Genomic DNA, 19,120 nt, shown 5'->3' with positions numbered 1-19,120 from the left:
CTGAGAACATTTGTAAGGCAATCTGTTTCATGTCTAAGCATGTGCAGGTTGACAATTAATAAGCTCATAAAACACTCAGAAACTGTGCTCTTATGGTCGATATTGCAATCATCGCACTTACATGCACATGTTTTGTGTGGTTACGAGCCATGAAATGGTGAATAGCAATGCCGAATCCCAGTGCTATGCTCTTATGATTTAACCAAACTGATCCTTTAGTTTTCTCTCTCATCTTCATCTGCACTGTAGTTTTCTGATTTCAGTGGTGCCAACCCCCTGTGTAGTCCAGCTTGTACCAGGTCTTATTAAACTAGGCTCGTGTCACTCTTCCCTATGGCTGCTGTACTGTCAGCTTAATCCCAAGTCCCTGAAATACTCAGCTTTCTGACTGTTGTTAGAGAATTTACGAATAATTAGTGTCACTAAATAGAGCATCACTTAATAGCCAATATATAGCAGCATAGAGAGAAAGGTCCCGTCTATCCTTATATTTGCTGCATATTTGTCTTTTGATGCATTGCAATTTACCCCTGTGGTTGGTTCTTAAAAGATGCCCCTTTTTCCTTTTTCATTTATTATCTATGCCTTACATAACTGAGATTTTGACAGTTTTTGATGAGCCAGTTTTTGAGATTTCATGGTCTCTGGGTAAGCTGGGAAGCTCAGGAGGTAATCATATGACTGACAATGATCATTTCACATGGAGAATAAACAACAACCTAAAAGCAAAAGTTTTTTTTTTTTCAGATGTGGCCTGCAGCACTTGTTGTGGCCTGTTGCAATGCAAAAGGAAAATAAATAATATTTTAGAAGTCCACATCTCTCAAAATTCATGCTTTCAAGGTTTTTATTTTTTTTTATATATTTTTTTATTTTGGGGGAGTTAGAGTAGGTTGTGTTGGGTGAGCCGACCTTTGAAGATCTTTCAACTCCTGCAAGCTCCAGGCCTATGAGATGCACTGCCATCCTTTTAAGGGAATGACCATAACTTTGGTCCCCTTGCTTCTAATCCCTCCTCCAGACCCTTGTCATCACAGATCAACCAGTCTGAGCCTTAATGTCCTCCACTTGCTGGCAAGGGCAGCTGGTAGCTTTCATGTATGCGAAGAGTCACATCAATATGCTTCAATCTGCACTTGGACCAGAAATTGATGCCTTTATCTTCATCTGTCTTTCTGAACAGTATATGATCTTTGACATACATCTTAGAGCTTCTGCATAATGATTCACGTTTTACAGAATGCATTTGAAGCATTATTAGAAAATCGCTTTGATTTGGACTCCTAAAGAGCACATTGCCTTAGATTTTACAAAAACAATGCAAAGAGATCCTAAATGGCTGTTGTCTTTGCTGTCTCTCAAAACTGTCACCTTTCATTAGAAACAGTTCAGTTCTGTTGCGAGATACAGACTTTTTGTACGATTTCTCAAATCTCTGCTGTTTGAGGTTGAACTTAAAAAAGAAATTACATTGATCACGGTCCAGGGTGTTTCAAAGTGGTGAGTAATCGTCAGTGTTTAATTTTATCTGTTGCAGTATGCATTGCAAGGCAGCTGCATGATCAAGCCTGTGAACTCTACATCTGAAGGAAGGATTCTGTTTCTGATCATATCCCTATTGAAGTCCATCCATTTGCCGAACATGGAGGTGTTGACGCACTCGCGCTTGCACTCACTGGTATGTGGTGGTTACATTTCTATGTACTGGACGTGACTGTGTGCCGATATTTAGTGTTTGTAGCAGTAGTGGGAGCGCATTTTAGAACGCTGTAAGGGAGGATGCATGGCAATCTCGCTGTTAACCTTCAGCCTTATGAGTTCACCCCAGGGCCTAAATCTACAATGATGGATATAAGGTGACGGGGAATAGGGGGTCTTCACACAACCTAGGAATTTCCCCTGATGTTTTTTACTTACATTTAGACCAAGATTTGCACTGCGATGATATTTTATATTAGGGGTGTATCATTAATGGAGGGGACAAATGTGATTTGTTGACCCTAAAGTGGATGGCACAGACAAAAACAGAGTAATGGCATTGAGGCAACAAGAGGGAATGCAAGGTAACCGGTTGATGATATATGTATTTACACTCATCAACAATATAATGTCCCCAGGGGACCAAGGTTTCATTTATATCCCTTTGAAATTAAAGCCCTAATGATGGAAATTATTAGCCACTTGCTAAAGAGAGCACAGGGGCATGCGAGAGAGTAATTAGTGACCAGTGAAGCTTTGAGGAGATGAAGTAATGTATTTAAAGGCAAAAATAATCATCAGTAAGGAAGCCTGGCCTTCTATTAGGTGCAGTCTATGATATGGTAATTTGATATGCATCGAGTGAGGATTCGTGCATACAGCATCACATTAAATCAAAAACAGCTGCATTAATTTTTGTCTTACGATCAGTGGCATACCACCTTCACTGCTGACTCAGACCTGTGACGTGTTCACCTTTTCATGGATGACTTTCAAAAAGAACAAGGAAGAACTGATGGTATTTATTTCAGTCAGCAGGGAATAATCCTAGTTTTAAGATATCTGAAAGAGAAGAGGGATCAAAACTCCATCTCTTATGTAACAGGAGAGTGTGTCACATTGTTTTTTTTAGGTAATTAGCAATTTTCCTCAGCTCAACTCCAGTACCTTATGTTATCTGTTTGGTTGCTGTTGTGAATGCCATAGCATTCCTTTCAGTTATGTAAGTGACGAAATTATGCAATCTCTATAAGTATGTTTCAGAAAAAATAATCTGCAACAAAAAGGAAAATATACTTATGGAAATGCTATGCCTACAGTATAACAAATACAAAATCCCCACCGTTTTGACATGCATCAGGTCAGTAATACCCAAACAAAAGCTGAGTGTGCAACAGAAGAAAGAAGAGAGGGAGTTTGTTTACTGTAGAAACAATGATATTTGTATTTAAAAGTGTACGCTTCTTGACTTTCAAGACCAAAGAAACAGCTACAAATGAATCAGTAAAGCTATGTGTGTAATATATTTGACTCGTAATATCACTTCCTGTTTGAAAACATCATTAACTTTGCTATATGCATTAATTTCATTCAAAATATCCCACAAAAGGGACCATGAATAATTCCAAGGAACCAATGGAAGAGAGGGAAAAAAAGATACAGCCATCACTCATATCACGCAGCTTCAGTATAAGTACCCTTTTCTGCCTGTGTTTTAAAATGGTGTAAATGTCCTTGTATTGATCAACACATTACGGTAATGTGCCAAACAGGTACAGTGGAAACAGCTTAGAAGTCAGCATGCGCTGTTGATAATATAAATTGTAACATGTGAACAAGAGATTATTGCAATATGGCTGACTTGACTGCCTACACATCTTTTTTTTACTGATCTCTAATATAAAACAGCTTTTACTGTTGTTGCATGTTGCATGTAAATCCATACGTATAATATCATAACAATATCAATTTATGTTTTTTCCATTTTAGTTTAATTTGGGGATCCCAAGTAAGAAGATAATTTCTTTTTCTTTTTTACTGTCTGCTAAGAAAGACAGATTGTGCAACTGGAAGGTGGTGTGTGTGTGTGTGTGTGTGTGTGTGTGTGTGTGTCTGCGTATGTGTGTGGGCATGTGTGCATTATGCGTGTGTTAAACGGGACCTAGGCCACAGCAGCGTGGAGGACTGAAGTCTCCGTGTATTCTAGCTCAGAGATCACAGAACTTATGAAAGACTGCTCTTTGATCATTTCCATTTCTAAAATAATTTGCTTTGAACATTTCAAGTCACTTGTGCTTTTATTTATGGAGCCTGTAGACAATCAAGGAGTTGAAAATAATTAGGCTCACGCGCACATGAGTGTGGACACGTATTCCCTTTCGATCAGTTAAAACCAGCTCTGTTAATTAAAGTTCTAAGCTGTGACTCTGCCCAAATAATTTTCTTGTAAGCTACTGCATTCCTCAGATCTGTTGTCAGTAGTGCATATTTTCTTTTGGTTGTTCCTTTCTATGTTTTTTTCTTACAGAAATCCCACTGACCCATATAGTTGATCTCATTCTTGAAGCATATAATATAGATTCCAAGTTAAGAGAATAGGGGCTCTATTATTAGTCCCATTTGAGGTGCGCAGCCTCCATCTAGGTACTGCTGTGTATTTCTGAATTCCCTGAGTGAAAGCATTACCATCTCATTTGGGTGAGGGTGAGATTACCTCATGCAACCGAGCTGTTTTATCACAGAATATCTAGGGGAGCTGAGCTGTAGCTGCTGACTGTTTATTCAGGCAGCTGAAGGAAGAGACATTCCAGACACATTTCACAAATATCACACATGACAACTTGTGATGCCACCTTACTGATGTTTCCCATGAAAGGTCTCTCACTAACAACAACATCCTATTGATCTTCAGCACCATTTTAACAACCTCCTCTCACCCTCTCACACATACACACCTGAGTGGGTATGGATTGAAAATGTTAGCGGTTAGCGGCTAACTTTGCCAACACATCCTTTGGTACGTCTGTCAATTAAGCCCAGTCATTGTAGGAGTGGCACAAGAGCAGATCTGGGCAGAGAGAGAGTGATGATAATCAAAGGTGTAAATAACGGCTCATTTCGTGGTGCAGAATTAATATGCAGGACTAACATTTTTGTCCTTATTAAAAGGATGAGAACTCAAAACAAGAAATAAACTTCTTGGATTAAAATTTTGTGTTTAATTGGATAGATGAAAGGAGCAATTAGTTGCAGTTGAGTTAAGTTCTTTTTTTTCCCCAAGTCAGCTCATCTTAATTTATTTAAAACAAAAAAGGGAAATAGTAATAATGCATTCATTCACTTCTTTCATATTTATTTCACATTTTTATAGAACGCCACTGCAATTCATTCAACAGTTCGGCTATCGAATATCTTTCATTTTTCTATTACGTTTGAGATCATAGTTCAAACGAACTATATTCTCTTACTATGTTTTCCTTTTTTTCTATTCACACCTGTCTGGCCTTTTAAACAAAACAATAGCTAACATATTTGCCACAAACTTTATAACAGTTTTTACTGAGTTGCTTTAAATTTTAGTTATATTTCATAAACTGCATGCATTTCAGTTTTTTTTTTACATGAAGATTTATGGTACTACTGTTGCTTTATACTGAGCGTTTTTTTTATCTACTGAAATGTGATGAGCAAAATACACTTTCAGTGTAATGCAGTACAGCTCAAATGCACATAAGACTACAGCCTGCTAAGCTGCTGTTAATACTCATGCCGTTTAAAAGAAATTAAAACAACATTAGTATCAAAACACTGAATTATATCCTTGCTGCCAGTAGATTTAAATTCAAGGCCATTATATTAGGCTACAATATAGTTAGGTAGTTAATAGTATAGTATTTTATCCCAGTGTAAACAATAAACTCCTAAATAAGTAGGCCAACATTGTTTGAGTTTATTTTGCTTCTCTGAAATATTACAAAAAAAGCCCAGACTACAGGTTAATGAGAAGTTCTAATTTCCCAAAGATCATAGGAGAGATAAACGCCCACCTTTTTATTTCCTCTCTGGTTATTTCCTCTTTGCTGGCTCTACATTTGTAGGCATGACATGCTTGTTTTGTAGATATACAATTTCAACCGAGTGATGCTGGTGCTGTTGTAACGTTAAAGGATATGTTTCTTGTTGTGGAAAATGGGTGAGATGACTGGTAGTGTCGTTCCGTTATTGCACCGACCTTACTCATCAGTCAGAAATCAAAGCTTTGACAGTTGCCAACATTAAAGGGCTGCTTCTGGCACGTCTTGTGCCAAGAGGCTTCTTTATGCTGAGCATATTAATATACTGTAGGTCATGAGCAGGCTCATCTGCTGATCATGTATGAGAAGATGGATACTCTCGAGCCACACCAGGCACAGATCCAGCCAATATTCTTGCTGGAATATAAACTCATCCACTACAAGTGCACTAGCTGGCTACTGAAATGACTGAAGTATTATGACACAGTTTTTTAATCAACCAGGAATTTAAAGTAGAGCTCCTGAAAAGTAAAAAGCAAACCTGAGTTTAACTGAAAGATCCATCGCTGCAAAAAAATAAATACAATCACTTCTTCCTGGTGTCACATCTGTTTGTAGAAAAGAAAGTGATTCAACAGTACAAGCTGTTCTTATTGTTAGTTGCATGTTGTGTACAGGCCATAAGCTCATATTGTTATTACAGGCTACTTTTGGGTTTTGATTTCAGACATTAAAAATTAATAATTAAAATGTAAACGCTTCGAGTTTCAGACCTTGTCACAAAATAACCTTTCATTTTTAGTCCATGTATCCACATTGAGGTATTTTGTCGCTACGTTTTTTCTCCACGCGGTTTGGAATTTTGACTTGGGCAAGCTATCTGTTTATCTGCACACGCAACAGAACTTGAACCGACTCTTTTTAGCATTAAAATAGTGTCTTAAAATCTCAAGGAAGTCAGAGTTAGCAGCGAAGCTAACAGCTGTAACTCTTTGATTTGCCGCTTCAGCCACACATTTATGATCATTAAGGCAAATGTAACTTGTGCCCACTTATTACCTGTAATTAATTCTTGCTGACTCTCAAGTAACTACTCATCATTTTTAATTTTAGTCCAGTTTGGAGTAAGTTTAGACATTAGATGTAAAAATGTTGAATTCTTAGATTTTTGCAGATAATTTGGCCTGTTTTGAGATTTAAAGTGTGTATTATTAGAATTTATATTGACACATTTTTACTTCTACAATGAGCCTGTCTGTCTAGGCGAACAGAAAAAGCAAAGCCCATTCATCCTTCTGAAACCGCGTGCACAACTTCTACCGCTGACTGCTGCTTCACAAAATCACCAGCGACGAGTGCTGTTTTGCAAGGGGCGGTGTCTCTCAAAATTGAGATGGATGGTTTACAAAAAATATGTGAAACATAACATGCATGTTTCATGATGTCAGTGACAAGACATGGCACCATGTCTCCTGCAATGTAGTTTGTGCCTTTACCAGAGTATCTTAATTCCTGTGCAGAGACTGTGATTTAGTCTTTTTTGTGTGTACCGGGACATGTTTATGGGCTAATAGGCCTTTGTTAGTAGTACTCTATTTATTTAATACAATTGTAGTGTGAACAGGAGGAATAATAAACAGGCTGACTAAACATACGATTCTTCTTTTGGGCTGAGAAAACCCTGTGTAAGGACACAAAAGGGGGACGTTTCCACAGCGGAAAGTAAATTCTTTTGAAGTGGAACTAATCATCTGAGGGATGGTTTTCGTTGTCCTAACAACGCAGCTGAATTGGAATGAGCCTTCTTTTTTGTGGAAGATATGTTTTCTTTTTTTCATTCAGAACTGATGATGATAGCAGTTTCACGCCCTGTCCACCCACATTGTCCGTCCAAACTTCTTTGCAGATAAGTCTTTACTCGGAGACGCCGAACACACGGCGGGTGACTCTTGGACTGTGACGTCAGCCTCACTCTTGTGTCTCCCAGTCTTTCTCTTTTTTAAATACCATTAGAATGAAAGGGGAATCTCACAGCAAATCCTTGTCAATAACAATTCTTTCATAGTGCGAATGGATCAAGACTTAAAAAATACCCCATATCATAATATATCATCTTTTATATTATGATATGGATAATATGATGCATTCCTCTTTAGGTTAAGGTTATTTAAGTCAGGTTTTATCAAAATAAACATTTATGTTTTATAGAAATTAAAAAATATGAAGGTAAAAAAATTAACTAAAGTTACATTTCCTTCTTATGTTTTTTTCTTGTTTTGCAGTATTGAAGGCTCTTTTCAAGATGAGAAAAAATACTTCAGGCATCTTGTTGAAGTTTTGTGTGTGAACATCTTGAATGCTGTCATAAAAGCTTCAATTAAAGATCTTTACTCAGATGTTTTGTCTTTATTTACATTTCTGTTGTGACAACAAAGTCTGAAACAGTGGATTGCACATGAAATAATAGTTGAAAAAGATTTTGATTATTTATTGTTGTTGTTTATTTTATGAGCTAAACTTGGCCTAAAGTAAAATAAAAAAAATTTCCTATATCACTATGATGAAAAAACAAGAAAGGAGAGTAGAGAAACTTAAATCATCGACCTGGTAACATTTGCATGCTTTGAAAGTCAGTCAAATGATAAAGGTCTTAATTAAATCTATACAGAGAAAATTAAATGTCTCTTTACAAAGGCTTTGATAGACAATTATGATAAATACTGTGAACTGTTATTCCTATAATTGTCCATGCTACTCATTCTATTAGGTAGTAAAAGGTTGGATTAAAGTGGACTGTTCTTTCTAAAGATAGCACATGTCCTTTACAAACTAAGTAAGCAATTATTGACTGGAAAGATGAGATCTGGCAATGATTCACTGTGATATAATCTTTTGTCTAAAGCTGGAGGGGTGTAGCTGTATGTTTCAGCTTGTGTCCAGCGTCTTCTCATTTGCGATCCAGGAACTGAAAAGGGTAACTTTGGCCTTATGACCTCAGCCTGAGAACTGTAAATCTTTCTTCTTCACACAAGCTGTATTGCTTTGCCTCTCCTGAGTTGTAAACTACTGGCCTTTCTGCTAGTCCTATAGCCATCCAGCCGTTTTATTGTCTCAGTAGGGATAGTGAGTTCAGGCAGTAGTCATCGACCAAAACAGAGGTGAACTGTTTGGGGAAGCCTCTCGGTGCTGTGCTAACTTTTCAGTCAGACCTGTCGAGTTTGAGGGGAACAAAGCAAATGCAGACTTGTAGATTTGAGTATATATTAGGCAAAGCAATAAACAAAAGCTCCCGTTATGTTTGTTGCATATTAAAAAATAGTGAATTTTATGTGAAATGTGCACGATTAAAGATTTTGACTGAATTAAAACATCAATTATCTGTAAAATGTGAATGGACCACAAATTAGGATTTAACAGTCATCAGATGTCTTTGCTGGACTCCAAAACTTATGAGTCTTATTTTTAACATTTAGACTTTTTCAAACCTTCTCTACTGTGTTTTCATGTTGATTTCAAACCCTCCCTACTGTGTTTTTTTTTTCATGTTGATTATATGCAAACTTTTGATGGTGATTTAAATCTACATTATTTAAAACTTTCCCCATGGATGATTTATTGATTGCAATGTTGCACTTTACAAAGAGGAACATCCAAAGAACAACTGGAGCCTGATTTAAGTCACAGTATGTTGTAAAATTGTTAAAAATGTAATAAATCAAACTGCTTTTCATTACTCCAAAAAAGCAGCCTGTTGGCGGTAAAGCCATGAATGTAGCCACAGATTTGGCAAACAAATTAAACCCAGTGTGAGTATGTGTTGATAACTGCAGTGAAGTATTTGTATTAGTGAGAAGCAGGTGGCAGCCAAATGAGCAAAGTTGTTCTCAGTCAAAAACTATTTCAAGCTCAGCACAGATTTGTACTGAGAAATCATAAATCTACATGATGTTCAGTTAATGCCAGCTAGTCACACACCAATTAATGCGAATTTAGGTGGCTTTTACAAGATTTGGCAGCGATGTGATGTCACACAGGGGTGGATCCCTGGTTGCAGTGACAAGAGAAGACAACTCTTTCTTCCATAGGAACACAGAAACAGCAGGATGAGTCATGATTCTTTTTTGTAAGCGGTACAACAAATTTTCAGAAGATGAATCATTTTTGTCTCCACACTGTTTGCCTGCTGTATGCTGCATATTCTCTGCTAAAGCCTCACCAGCACACTCTAGTACTGACTGGAGCAGGTTAAGGCAGGACACAGTAGATAAGCACGTGACACACTTGAATGTAGGCCACTTTTAGTTCTTGTTGGGTAGAAGAGAAATTCAGCTCTTTAGAGGATACAAACTTAGAATCCTCAAGGAGCCTCATTTCTTCTCCTTCCAGCTCGAAATTGGCTCTTTTTAATGCAACTGAAAGCTCGCTGTTTTACAGGCACGAATAAAGAAGCGGATGTCCTAGAAATTCAAATGTTGTTTGCAATGGCCGTGCCCAGGAATACATTTTCTTGTCAGAGTGATTGATCAGCTATATTATAGTATCTTCGCATCCTCCAACTGTCCATTGGCTTGCTGGTATTTTTGTCATTTTTACATGCCATGCGGTAACTGGTTGCCATTGTCATCACGGCAGACTGGGAGCCGGGGAGAGGACGCCAGTGCTGTGCCAGTTGGCGCAAGTAGTGAAAACACAAGGCAGACACAGCACAATTCTAATTTTCATCGTTCCAGACACGAAGGTCACTGCTTTGGCACCTGTAGTTTTTACATGTTTGGCTAGTTATTGACTGAGTCCATGTACTTTGGATGTATGTGTAAATTGAACTGATTTATTCCTGTATAAATTATGAAAGTGTTGATTTTCTTCTCATTAAAAAAAAAAGAGGTCAGGTTATCCATGCACAGTTATGTAACACAGGGTGATTTAGGGCCACTCTAGTGATCAACTACAATAGTACAAGTCTATTAATAGGACACACTAGTAAATAGATAATTACAAATCTTGTGATATACATTTATTTTTCTGAATTATATAACACCGTGTGTAAAGAAAGAAAAATTGTTTGTTCACAAGAGGCTCATCGTGATTGTTATTTAATGAGTTAGCTCTTATGCCCCAGTTCTGTTAAAGAAAAAAAAAATCAAAGAAATGCAGCTTTCTTCTTTGCTATGCTGCACACACAACACAGGAAAATGTGTGTACCTTAGGTTATTGTATGGCTTTATCAGTTTTCTTGTAGCTCTTAAGCCTGTAGATATATTCTCCTGGTGGTGCTTTGCTTAGCACACAATAGTTCTGCAAATATCAGGGGCCAAGTCATTATCTTCTGCTCAGCAGGTCACATTATTGGAGTGTTGAACTAATGATATGTAATGAGCTCTCTGTGACACATGTCTAGCCACCCTTACTATCGTGGGGCCCATTAATAGATAACAGCATCATAATTAGCTTCGTTGGGAAGCCAAACCTAAGCTTATAAATATATCAAACAACAGTTAAGTTGCGTAACTGCAATGTATGCAGTTCTTATATTTTGTTTTCTTGTGTGTATGGTATTTTGATGAAAGTATTGTGTTCATCGGCACAGCTAAAAATTGCTAAGTACTATGACAGGCACTGATACCGTGTACTGTATAGTATACACAATACCGACAAGAGCGTTTTCAAAGTGTGGACATGTATAATTGTCTACAACTACTTTTTCTTTTTAAACAAACAATAATCTATGGCTAACAGAGCGTCGAATCATTATTGTCAGTGTTTTCACTGTGCTCAGTAAATTGAAAGCCCGGGACACAAATACATGGCTGTCTTAAAAATTTATATTGGAAATGGTTTTGATGTTGTACCCCACTGCAAACACTTTCAGCCTTCTGCAGGTCTCCTAGCAACAGCAAACAAAGGCAGGACCCATCTCAAGTTTCCCGTGGAGCGGCCAGTCCGGCGTGCCTTTGATCTTGACTGGGAAAATAGCTGAGTGGGCACTACTCGCATTTGTCTTTCATTTACTCCAGCACCCCCACCCCCTCCCAAAATGTTCACTCAAACAGCCAAATCTTTATCTGTCCGCAGCAACCAATACCCCTCTTGGATAATCAACCATAGCAAGAGAAGTCATTGATGCACTGTTTAGTCAAAATTGGACGTTTTTGTTTTGGAGCACAGCTGCTGCAGCTATCATTTGTGGTTCCATTGCAAGAAAACAAAAGTGTAAACCCAGATAGTTTAATCCAAGACGGTTTAACCCTTGTTTCCATTGTGTCAAAAGTGTCAAAAAAGACTTACCTCAAAATTTATGAACCTATGCCTTGGTACTTTTGAATGAAGCCGTTTATCTTCCATTGCAAGAAAATACAAGTGAAACCCAAGATTGCTTAAACCAAGATAGTTTAGCTGTTTTTGCAGCGTGTAAAAAAGGACTCACCTCAGAATTTATCTGTCCATGTCCTTGGACTTTGGGACAAGGAACACATGAAGCATCTAAAACATTTTCATTCTTTTCAACTTTATAAACTCAAAGCACTTGTCTCAATGCCAAAAGGATACTAAGCAACCAGCGTGGATTTTGCAAGTCTCTGGGCTGACACAGTGCAGGAGAGTGCTCCCATTTAAATTCAACATTACAAGTCTAGGCTGCACATGGGAAAAAATATTTAGGAAGTTTAATAATGCTTTCGAAGTAAGTCTTTGGAATCAAAAATACATAACTCATGACCAAGTAAATGCAACACATCTTAAGGCTATTTAATGTTATCTTACTCTGCTCTGCTTTCATCCAAAACAGCTCAGACAGCTCGAGAGATTAAACAAATTGAAGTGTTACACACTGTTTTGGTGTAATTTACTGTAATTGATGTTTCTATCTAGTGCTGAGGCCTTCTGAAGCAATTGCTTGTGTTTGTAGGAAGGCATACAACCCAGTGGGATGTATTGACTGAGGCTGTTGACTAATACTGCTATATTGGCATGTTTTAATGCTCTCCCATTGTTTGACTAACAGACTCCGCTCTAAAGTTAAAGCACACCTTGCACACTGCAGAAAAAAAAAAAGGATATCAGTGTGTGTTTTATCACTTTTCTTTATCAGAGATGACATAGAAACAAATTTCTTTTTCGTTTGGTATCTTAATAGGTTAGCATCTAGCTATAATATATGCTATAATAACCTAGCTATAATATATGTTTGGGGTGTATCTTAGAGTCAGAATACTAACATTTTTTGTTATAAAAGTGCTGAAAGAGGTTTTGTTAAAAAAAACAAAAACAATATTTGCTCAAATACCTTTTGTGATTTCATCCTTCTGTGATGGATACCCCATGGTGCTCCCATTGCCATATTTGCCACATTTGAGTGTTATCTTCAGGTATAGTTACACTAACATTGTCTGTACGAACAAAAAGGCTTCTGGTCTTATTTTTTGATGTAGTTTTCTTCCTCTGGAGCAATTTCCACAACCAAACTTCTGTTTCCTGTTTGAACATCCACACGTCTTCGCACAATACGGACAGAGATCACTCCTGAAACTGTGGTAACACTGTCCTTGTATGGACAGAAATTGTTTCAGTATTAAAACACAGTTTTAAAATGAAAGCATATTACTGTAAATATAGCCTTCCGGTGCTTAGAACGTTTTTTTACTTTTAACCCACAAACTCCTGTGTTCTTGATTATGTGATTGTTGCTTATCAGAATCAGAATACTTTTCTAATCCCTAAGAAAATTATGCATGTTATCCTTGAAATGCAATAATGTGCAAGAACAATGTGTCCACATCTCCAGTTATACCACATTGTGTTGCATATGTGGTCCATAAATGTACCACAAACTAACACCCAACAACAAGCAAGTGATCAAAATTGGGACTTGATGAAGAACACAGTAGAGATCACGAATGAAGCTATACAGCTATAAGATACATTATCGTACTGTTACAGAACTGTAACTCCACATCATAGTTTTCCCCAGGACTGCTGAGTTTGGTAAATAACCACGTGTTTACTGACATATTAGCTAATGTGAGTGATATGCTTTGAAAAAAGTAAAAATGAATACATTTGCAATTTAAATTCATACATTTAATACAACTGTAACAAGACGTGCAACAAAACTTGCTTAATGTACCGAAAGTGAAAGTGCAGAAATGGTTATATATGATGTTAACTGATCATATAGTGATGTATTAATCGATACAACAGCTTGAATGTTGTAGATTTTTGGATATGATTTGGATCAGATAGGTGATTAGTTCAAGAACATCACATGTTTTATTTGTAAAACTTAATTTGTTAAGTAACAACAAACCATAGATTTAAAAAAATGCAATGTAATAAAAATACAATTTTAAATTGAAACGTGATGGAGTAAATATCAATAAAGAGAAATAAAAGTACCTGAAAATTGTCTAAGGAGAAACAAATTAAATGTAGAGTCATGCAATATAAGGCTTATCTTCAGAAATGGTGATTACATTATGTGGTGAAATAGGGAAATAGTTTTGATTGACAGTGCAGATGCCTTTGTAATTTCAAGACTAAAAGCAAACATGAGAACTTTGATTTAAGTATATTTGGTAAATATACTGATGCCAATAGTTTCACACTCAAAAGTCTAAACAAACACTGCAGGTTGTTTGGATTTATTATTCCATTTAGACATTATCACAACAATGTCAGCTCAAATTTTGTAGATATAGTTCTTCTCATAGTGCAAAGGTGCACTATTTCCAATTAACCTAAAAATGGGAAATAAATATTTTACCTAGTACTGTTTTGTTAGTTGTATTATCTGTCATTCCTGTTGGTGAGTTTTTCAGTGTCTTTAGCAACTGAAAAAAAATTCCCAACAAAAAACCATTTCATCTGTTATAGATGGTTGTTTTCAGGGAATACTTGTTCTAGCTGGTTCCTATTTTGAGTCGTCAAAGCAAAGGTTCTGTAGGAGTGCAGTTTTTTTTTTCATTCCTTCAAGATCCTATTATGGAAGCATGGAAGTTTTTTTTTATATCTTGGAATTGTAGGGAAAAAAATGCCCCACCCTTGCCTTCAGCTGCCTGTATTCTTCTCTACAAACATGTTACACACTGAGAAAGAAGTCACAATATTTAATATATAGTCACATTTTTTTCCAGGTTGAATAACAAAACAACAACAACAAAAGAGGTTGTGATCTAATACAGAAAATTTGAAGTGCTCAGACAAGGAGACCTTTACCTTTCAAGCTACCTTCTGACCTGGAAAAGCCAGAGTAACGTTTCGTTTTGCATCTCACCTTCAAGAACTCTTTACTAGCTAAAATAGTTCTTCTGGGAAGAAAAGGAAAACATTTGAAGTAGATCTCTCTTCTCCCTCTTTCTCTTCCCCCAAAACCCATTTGAAGCCATTTTAGCATTTATATATAGTATATTTATGATTCAGAATCCTGTGCAAAAAGACTGTTATGGCATCAAGTATCATCACATTACCACTGACAAAAAATAAAGCATGTCTTCATGCTTGTCTGCACCAAACCCCACTTGGAGTACCCTTCTGATGACTGCTTGTGCCAACTGACAACAATGTTGGGGTGGAAAGAATGTATTAATATCCTCTTGAGCCCTAAGCATGAACATTTACTGTCACCGTTATTTATCCACTTATATGCTTACCAAATATAGGTGTCCTAAGAAGTAGTTTAGTTACTGGAAGCATTTCAGTATTTTTACCTTAATGTAGCAACGAGGTGGGACTCTCTCTGTAAAAAAAGAATCATTTCTGTTTTCATTTAATAAAATTATCAGTTGAATTGCTTTTTTATTAACAGCAGCTTAGGGTGCAAGTTCATTGTGCTGGAGGACATTAATGTATGAAAATAAGTTGCGATGTCTTTAAATGTAAAAACACACACTCTTATACACACCATCCTCAAAATTGCTTTCTTAGAAGCTGCAACTCACTTTTTGTGCACTTAACTTTTCAGATTTGAATCCAGATAAATTCTTAAACTAGTTTTTGGTACTTTTTATTATTTTCTTTTTGTATTACAGTTTTAAGCATTTCTTGAGGACACGTGTTAATTGTTAACCTGCTTTAGATGACAGTGTTGGTTGTCTAGCTGGATTTCTGTTATCTACTTTACTACAACAAAAGGTAGATATGTTTTCCACCACACTGTTAAAATTGCCAACTTCAGTTGTACATCTGTCAGTAGAAACAGGATGGTGTTGTTTATGGTTCATCAGCTGATTGGATCTTGGGTCTTTCTGGCTTAAAGGATAGTATTTCTCCTATCCTTTTCAGGATTTCAAGTGCCATGTCTTTCTTAAATAGTCAGAGTTATTGCTCCCCCTCTGCCAGTCATGAATACTCTACTTGCCTGCTACCTAATAGCCTACTCCACCACCCTGTGCCCAGGAGATTTCATATGTTTTGTGGTTTCACACAATCTAACAAGTGCCCCATCTTGCCTGATCCTTGTTAATATAACACATGGCAGAATACAGTGAAATTCGCATGTGAAGAAAATTAATGAATCTTCTCAACAAACCAGTTTTGATCTTTCAAACCCAACTAGAGCCAAAACAGAAGCCCTCTTACTCTCAGAGGCCCAACGTGATGCTTTCAGTCCCTGTGGAATTTAAAAAGGGAATGGAAGCTGGCAAAGAAATTTCTCAGCAAAGTTGTCTTCTTCTCTCTCCTAAATTTGCCAGTTTTCAAGAGCTCATCAGTGTGGGCAACAGGCTTGGGAAATAGAACCCTTAGATACAGATTAATTTCATCCTATAGTTCCCCCACAACCTGTCTCCTTACAAAATATGATGATGGACAGACCTAGAGAAGGTCTTTGCAGCCAGCCACCTTACTTGATGTATTCTCCATGGCAATCCTTAACCCCCCCCCCCCCCCCCCAAAATGACAAAGGGATGAATGGTCTAATGATAAGTGCAGAAAAAGGCATGTAAAACCTTTCTCAACATACTGCTCTACTGGCTGCAACAGTGGAAGCCTCCAGTTTGGTTAACAAATACTGACTCAGCTTAGTATGGAAAACAAAACCTGGAGAGTTTTGTTCAAATGCTTAATCACTGACTTCGGTCAAATAGAGGTATTTAACAAGTTAAATTTGAAATATTTGAAATATTTCTAATATCTCCACTTCATCTAATTGCCCATAGAGAGTGATGTGTGTTACTTTACATAAAAGTGCAGGAACACAACAATATGCTTTCTGACCTGTTTTGGCTTACAGCCTTCAATCCCTGGCTTCTCCAGTCTACATCTCACATATCCTTGGGCGAGATACTAACCCCCATCGGATTACGGATGTGTGTCGTGTTAGATAGAAAGCTCTTACGTAGAAAAAGAAGAGAAAAAAGTGCTTGTGTGAATGGGTAAATAAGGCAAGTTGTATAAAGTGCTTTGAGTGCTCAGGTAGAGTAGAAAACCACTATATAAGAACCAGTCCATTTACCAAAACTATCTTTCCAACCTCCATATTTTCTGTAAATAGCATAAAGGCATCTATAAAATATGATTGTTATGATCTTGGCTCACAGGTCTTTGTCTCGTGAAAGAAAAAAAAGAGCAAAAAAAGAAAAAAAACCCAAAGAAAAACATAAGTGAGCAAATATGGAACATAGAGATCGAGACCTAGAATCATTAGTGGTAAGCATGATATTGCTTTTCTGGCCCAATTTGTAATCTTAAGACATTAGCTTGTGAACACCTAATTTATAATTATCTGGAAAGTAAATGTCTTTTCAAATAATTCCTTTTAGAAGGGACAGCTATTCAAGATTCTCAGTGTCAAGAGCAGGGACAAAGCACCTGTCAGGGCACAAGGGTAGAGTGTAGAGAAGGGAAGGTTAAGGGCTGGGTGTATTTCTTTCAAGCCCTTTACTTGAACCCACGCTTTAATTTCAATCAGCAGTAGATTCTAAAAACTTCATATATAAAATCATGAATAAAACCTGCCAAAGAAGCTCAAATTTTGCTGACTTTCTCCATAACCTCCATAAGTTTTTTTTTCTCTTTCCCCTAGAAGTTGTACTTCTACCACCATCTTTGCTCTTGGGGAATTTTTCTACAGACTCCAACTTAGGTTTCTTTCAGTGTCATGTCTGTTCCTTAAGATTTCTTTGGTTGGTGTACTTGTACCTTGTCTGGAAGCAGATCACGCACTGTGTTGCCGCCACTTTGCATACTTACTCATGAAATAAAGCGGGAACCTTAAAGAAGAGTGCAATGTTTAAGTTAAGAGAACAAAATCATTTTTACACTTAATTAACTTTTGTTTTCTTTAGATAGGATCCAGATTAACACTCAAAAGACCCTCATAAGATTAGTGGATGTATTAATCATGTAAGCTGAAGTTATGTACTTTTAATGTATTATTACTGTTTAAGGCATACATGGTAATAGTTGTCGTTAGTATATAAATTATTAAATGGTTCTTGGATACAGGCTTGGGAAATAGAACCCTTAGACACAGATTAATTTCATCCTATAGTTCCCCCACAACCTGTCTCCTTACGAAATATGATGATGGACAGACCTAGAGAAGGTCTTTGCAGCCAGCCACCTTACTTGATGTATTCTCCATGGCAGGAAGGCAATCCTTAAACACCCCCCCCCCCCCAAAAAAAAAAAAATGACAAAGGGATGAATGGTCTAATGATAAGTGCAGAAAAAGGCATGTAAAACCTTTCTCAACATACCGCTCTACTGGCTGCAACAGTGGAAGCCTCCAGTTTGGTTAACAAATACTGACTCAGCTTAGTACTTTTAATGTATTATTACTGTTTAAGGCATACATGGTAATAGTTGTCGTAGTATATAAATTATTAAATGGTTCTTGGATACTTCAGATATACATGTTGATAAATGTTATAGATACATAAATGATTAAACGGATTCTTGTTTTTCAGCGTACACACTACCTCAGATGCTATGGTCCAGGCATCCTTAAATTTACCTATAATAAGCCCCTAATAATCTAATTTACTTTAAATATCAAGTTCAGAGCAAACAGTATTTTTACATGATATTAAATGTTTTATTTTGTGTTATATGGTAAACAACTTATTGGAGGTGAGTGGCCAACCACAGATGGTCACATTCCCACTCAATCATTGTACCTGCATAATGTACCACTGTTGAGAGCTAAGGGTGTCGGAGTGGGAAAGGGTGATTCAAACCATTGTAAAGCAAGAGTGAGTTGGTGTCAATCATTTGAAAACTAAAGAAATTTAATAAATGTAATCAATACAAGTGCATTTATTAATTTTTTCTTATTAATATTTCTAAAATAGCACAGTGGCTATAAGGGACATTTTATACCTATTTTAAATGCAGGTACACCAATAGAATCAAGGTGTTACAAACAGGAAAATCTGGCAAAAATGTAAGGGTTGAACATTTGTAAATATATGTTTATTGAAAATATTATTGAATAAGTGGATCGGTGTACATAGACCCTCTAAGGTAAATACTTTGTTACCTTACCACATCACTCTAAAATGTCGAACTTGCTTTTGACCTCAAAAAAACAACAAGTTTTACTAAGGTACTTTAAGGTATTTTCACTATGTGTGGCAGAATGTTATTAGGAAAAATAAAAAGTATTTAAAAATCTTACTACTGAAAATTCTTGG

At 36.8% G+C, this 19,120-nt stretch overlaps 1 protein-coding gene across 8 annotated transcripts in view; it reads left to right on the top strand.

Moving 5' to 3' along the window:
- The window catches only part of LOC145431882 (uncharacterized), a 97,113-nt gene that overhangs the window by 73,287 nt on the left and 4,706 nt on the right, over window positions 1–19,120 (top strand). For 5 of the 8 annotated variants that reach the window (XR_013912199.1, XR_013912200.1, XM_080308195.1 and 2 more), the window contains one exon: window positions 1,538–1,678. The exons of 1 other annotated variant lie outside the window; for it this stretch is intronic. Coding sequence is in view for 5 of the 7 variants with exons in the window: in XM_080308195.1 (XP_080164321.1) it covers window positions 1,538–1,678 (141 nt within the window). In the remaining 2 variants the exon portion in view is untranslated. Of the gene's footprint in view, window positions 1–1,537; window positions 1,679–7,774; window positions 7,889–19,120 lie in introns of those variants that run through there. 2 more of the 8 variants (XM_080308193.1, XM_080308202.1) reach the window with 1 other exon arrangement.

This window comes from Astatotilapia calliptera, chromosome 2 (genome assembly GCF_964374335.1).
Source record: "Astatotilapia calliptera chromosome 2, fAstCal68.1, whole genome shotgun sequence".
NCBI classification, from domain to species: Eukaryota; Metazoa; Chordata; class Actinopteri; order Cichliformes; family Cichlidae; genus Astatotilapia; species Astatotilapia calliptera.
Note: the sequence above shows the minus strand (reverse complement) of the source record. Positions and strands in the feature narration are given on the sequence as shown.